Source organism: Sinocyclocheilus anshuiensis, unplaced genomic scaffold, assembly GCF_001515605.1.
Source record: "Sinocyclocheilus anshuiensis isolate Anshui unplaced genomic scaffold, SAMN03320099.WGS_v1.1 scaffold2100, whole genome shotgun sequence".
NCBI classification, from domain to species: domain Eukaryota; kingdom Metazoa; phylum Chordata; class Actinopteri; order Cypriniformes; family Cyprinidae; genus Sinocyclocheilus; species Sinocyclocheilus anshuiensis.
In genome coordinates this window covers 149047-154641 of record NW_015542563.1, presented here as the reverse complement: position 1 = coordinate 154641, position 5595 = coordinate 149047, and the positions used below count along the sequence as shown (strand labels likewise).

The following is a 5595-nucleotide window of genomic DNA, read 5'->3' as shown; positions in this document are numbered from 1 at the left end:
AGTGCGCGTGTGAGTGAGTGAATGAGTGTGTGTGTGTGTGTGTGTGTCTGTGTGTGTCTGTGTGTGTGTGTCTGTGTGTGTGTGAGAGTCGCTGCCTGGCAACTGACTGTGATTCTGCTCGTGTGTCTTTATTACTGCACATGTTGACGCTGATAAACATCCCTTAAGGCGTGTTATTTACTGAATGGAAGCAATTTTAACATCAGACTGCAGCACAATATTAGACAGAACTACAAGGGATCATTTTATTTATAAATATTAGATTGCAGTATAAAACATATCTCAGTGGTATTTTTGCATTTTTAAGATACTGTTATACTTTTTATTCATAGTTTGAATTAGTTTTTATTTTTTGATTTTCCATTTTCATTTAAATGTTTAGAAATTTTGTTGTGTTTTTGTCCAACGATTCTGTGTTTTTCTGTCAATATGGGGTGCTGTGTGTACATTAATGAGGAAAAAAAATTAACTTAAATGATTTTAGCAAATGGCTGCAATATAACAAAAAGTGAAAAATTGAAGGGGGTCTGAATACTTTCCGTACCCACTGTATATAGTAATAATAATAATTATTATTATTAGTATAAACATTATTTATATTATATTATTTTATGAACAAAGTCTGTCCTTTGCAGCCAAGTTATGCACAAATAAAAGGAGAAAAATGACTGGCCTATTTCAGTGAGGACAGTAAAATGACAATCAGTCTTATGAACATCCAAACACAAATCAGACTCTGCAATTCTATAAAGGTAAAACACATGAAAATATTTTATATAGTAGACGAGACGGGCCTGTCTGAAGTCAGAAGGCTCCGGGTCGTACCTCTCTGTCCCGCCGGCCACTTCCTGTCTGTGTTTTGGCGGGATTCTTCAGCTGCTGCTCCAGGTTGTGAATCTCCTGCTGAAAGACGTCTCGCTCGTGCTCGCGGTCCACCGCCTGCTCCTGATGGACAGAGGGACAGAAACACTCGGACGATTAGCACGCTGCCACACTAAACCAGATAAAAACATCTGCGGAGCTTCATCAGTTCAATACAATACTGTTGTCTGCTGTGCGGTTAATGAACGTGGAAGTGATGAGATTAATCGCTTTTTGCTTTTATCACATCATTATGGAAGCTTATTTCTGCTATGGAATAAAAAATGTTTAATTAAAAAGGCAATTTTGACTTCTCACAATTCTGACTTTCCCCCCGCAATTCTGAGTTTATATTTCACAATTCAGACTGAGAAAAAAAGTCAAAATTGCAAGAATTGCAAGAAAAAAAATCAGAATTGTGAAAAAAAAATCAGAATTACAAGAAAAAGTCAGAACTTTGAGAAAAAACAGAATTGCGAGAAAAAAGTCTGAATTGCGGGAAAAAAGTCAGAATTGCAATAAATATTCAATTGCAAGATATAAACAAAGATTAAAGAGAAAAAAAGTCAGGATTGCGGAAAAAAAAAAGTCAGAATTATGAGAGAAAAGTCAAAACACAAGGAAAAAGTCAGAACTTTGAGAAAAAACAGAATTGCGAGAAAAAAGTCTGAATTGTAGGAAAAAGTCAGAATTTTTAGAAAAGTCAGAATTGCGCAACAAACTCAGAATTGCGAGAAAAAACAGAATTGCAAGAAATATTCAAGAGAAAAAAAGGCAGGATTGCGAAAAAAAAAAGTCAGAATTATGAGAGAAAAGTCAAAACACGAGGAAAAAGTCAGAACTTTGAGAAAAAACAGAATTGTGAGAAAAAAGTCTGAATTGTAGGAAAAAGTCAGAATTTTTAGAAAATTCTGAATTGTGTGACAAACTCAGAATTGCGAGAAAAAACAATTGCAAGAAATATTCAATTGCGAGATATAAACTCAAAATTATAAGCAAAAAGTAAAAATTGCAAGAAAAACGTCAGTATCGCATGATAAAAACTCTAAATTGCATAATATAATCTCAGAATTGCAAGAAAAATCAGAATTACGAGGAAAAAGTCAGAATTACGAGAAAAAGTCAGAACTTTGAGAAAAAACAGAATTGCGGAAAAAAAAGTCTGAATTGCGAAAAAAAAGTCAGAATTACGAGACAGTTCAGAATTACGCAATAAACTCAGAATTGCGAGAAAAAACAGAATTGTAATAAATATTCAATTGCAAGATATAAACTCAGATTACAGAGAAAAAAAGTCAGAATTGCAAGAGAAAAGTAAAAATATGATTAAAAGGTCAGAACTTTGAGAAAAAACTGAATTGCGAGAAAAAGGTCTGAATTGCGGGAAAAAGGTCTGAATTGCGGGAAAAAGTCAGAATTGCGAGAAAAAAGTTAAAATTATGAGAAAAAGTCAGAACTTTGAGAAAAAACTGAATTGCGAGAAAAAGGTCTGAATTGCGAGAAAAAGGTCTGAATTGCGGGAAAAAGTCAGAATTGCGAGAAAAAAGTTAAAATTATGAGAAAAAGTCAGAACTTTGAGAAAAAACTGAATTGCGAGAAAAAGGTCTGAATTGCGAGAAAAAGGTCTGAATTGCGGGAAAAAGTCAGAATTGCGAGAAAAAAGTTAAAATTATGAGAAAAAGTCAGAACTTTGAGAAAAAACTGAATTGCGAGAAAAAAGTACGAATTGCAATAAATATTCAATTGCGATATATAAACTCAGATTACAGAGAAAAAAGTCAGAATAGCAACAAATGACTGAGAAAAAAAAGTCAGAATTGCGAGAAATAAACGGTCACGTTGAAGAAGCATGCTGAAGTGACTCACGTCCATGAACTTGCGGTTCTTCTCCAGCTGCTTCTCTAAGGCCTGTATCTGCTGCCGCAGGTCTGCCGTCTCGGCGCTGTGCATCTCCTGCAGCTCCTGCAGATGGCTCACCTGCTCCTCCAGCTCCGCCTCCAGCTGCTTCACCTGCTGCAGCAGCTCGCCGCTCTCCTTCTGCGCCTGACGCTGCACCTCCACCTTCTCCGCCATCAGCTTCTCCGTCTCCTCCAGCAGGTCTGAGGACAGCAGACGCTCGTTAGCAGAGCCACGCAGGACTGACTCGTTTGACGGATGACAAAACGTGGAGCAGCTTCAGAGACTCGTTCACAGCTTTGAATGCAATGTCAAAGTCTCAAAAGCAATTAATGCCTTTAAGATCAACTTTAAAGAAAGATTATGTTCTCAGCACATAATAAACTTAATTTATAGGAAGCCAACTGCTTGGTAAAAAGGAATCTCATGAAATTTGTCAACAACATGTTCGGATCATATTTAACCACAAAATCAAAAGAAACAGAGTAAATCACATTTTGACAGAACTGAATTTTTTTTTAGGAAAATACAAATAATTTTAGTTGTTACGCTTAAACTATTAAAAGTTGTTTTCGGTAATTGAAAAAAAAAAAAAGCTAAAATCTAAACATTGGATGACAATCTTAAACTTAAACGTTAATTATAAATGTTGCTAACTGAAATAAGCTGAAGTACTAAAATTACTAAAACAAAAAAAAATTGTCATTTAATAGAAACATTTTAAAAAAGTGACCTATTAAAAATTAAACCAAAATTAAAATGAAAAATGAAAATATAAAAACAAAAGCTAGAAAATTTGCCTTATCTTGTTATTGTTAACTAAAACTATTAAAAGTTGTTTTATTAAAATAAAATATAAATATTAGATGGAAAATCTTTAACTTTAAATCTAAAACTTAACATAAAAACATAAAAACTAAAATAAGTTTAAGTAGAAAAATACTAAAAATAGTAAAAGTACAACTGAAAAAAAAATAAATGATTAAATATTTATCATTACAATTTTTAACATTAACACACAATGTGTTATGAACTTGTGTATTTATTTATGAATATTATTATCTTTTTATTTTTAAAATAAATTAAAGCTAAAAACTAACAAAAATAAGCACATACATAAACTATTATGAAAACATAAAATGTAAAAAATATTTAAAAAAAAGCTAATTCAAAATATTAATAAATACTACAATAGAATTAATATATTACTAGAACTACACTGCATAATTGTTGTAAAAATAACAATAAAAAAATTAAAACCAAACTAAAAACAGGTTTAAATTTTCTTAATTTAATTTAAAAAAATGGAATGTTCTTAATTTTCAGCTAAATATAATTTCTTGTTTTGTTCTTTTGATTCTGTGATGATCGTGACATGTTTTTGTACGCGTTCTCTGCGGTTCTCCACTTTTGTCTCCGGCTGCATACGGCACATCGGCGGGACAGATTTCCCATTTCCCACAATCCTTCCCAATCCTGTACGATCCATGATCACATGATCCCGTCAGCACCCACCGAACCAACCCACAGTGCAGGAGAGGCCGAGGGGCGGAGCCAGTGATGTCACGGAAGGGGAGGGGTTAAAGTGCAAATGCGAAAAGAAAGGAAAAGGAAAAAGAAACCTGTGCTTTATTGAACAGCCATCAGCTGAGGACAAATCACAGTCTAATACAGACACAGTTCACACTGGTTTAGTTTCATTTAATGAGGTAAATCACGTTCAATAAGGAATTGGCACATTTAAAATCCTCACTGAAAAATATTAAATATTTATCATTACAATTTTTAGCATTAACACACAATGTGTTTTGAATTTGTGTATTTATTTATGAATATTGTTATTATCTTTTTATGTCGATATGTCTCTGTATAGCAAACTCTGAGCTTAAGAAATATAATTATTATTTATTATTATTATTATTATTGTCACTGTTATTTTATTATAAATATTTTATTTTCAATATACTACGATGATTTTGAATTTCATTTTTATATTTTGTTTCCAATTTAATTTTAGTTGAAGTTGTGTGTTTTGCCATTTTCATTATTATTATTAGTCTATATAGATTTACTAATTATATTTATTAATTTCAGTTTATTTAGGTTTTTTTATTATTATTATTTTTGTTATTTTAGTACTTCAAAGTTTTTTTTTTTCATATTTAATTTGAATTCAGTTAATGTTTATTTTATTAAACTAAAGAAAAATGAGAAATGTTGCCTTAGAGCTAGATGAAACAAGTTAATTTTTTTAATATTTTATTTCAGTCAATATTTATTTTATTTTATTAAACTAAACAAAGATCAGAAATGTTACTTTGGCAACTAAATAAATTAAAATTAAACTGTAAACATTAACAATATTAATAAGTAATAATGTTTTTATGTTTTAGTTAACTATCATAACCCTGATTATTGTTTATTATTATATATTAGTACAAGTATTATATTTTATTATTATTATTATTATTATTCCAGGTGAAACGCCACAGTCCTGAAGCACAATCCACCACATTAGATGTTACGGGTTGATGTGGAGATGGCTGTTCAATAGCTGCCAGCCGCGGTTAACCCATGCTAGCGCAGATGTCGAGTGATGTGATGTTAATGAGCTCAAGCAGACGAGGCAACGGTTAGTCCATCAGTGGAGCCAAAAACAAGCAAAGCTCCAAGCTGCTGTTAAGTGTTCATTGATCAGTGCGTGCTGTCAATCAATCGATCGATCGATCAGAGACAGTGATACACAGCGTGCTGGCCATGCCACTCGTGAACACACACACACACTCTCACACTCTCACACACACACACACACACACACACACACACACACACACACAC

The 5595-nt window shown here is 32.5% G+C and overlaps 1 protein-coding gene across 1 annotated transcript in view; it reads right to left on the bottom strand.

Annotated features, from left to right (window-relative positions):
- akap9 (A kinase (PRKA) anchor protein 9) overlaps positions 1–5595 on the bottom strand; it is a 116749-nt gene that overhangs the window by 35598 nt on the left and 75556 nt on the right. Inside the window, exons 20-21 of the mRNA XM_016494065.1 lie at positions 2728–3034; positions 826–945 (exon numbers count right to left, since the gene is read on the bottom strand). Coding sequence (XP_016349551.1) covers positions 826–945; positions 2728–3034 — 427 coding nt within the window. The remainder of the gene's footprint in view (positions 1–825; positions 946–2727; positions 3035–5595) is intronic.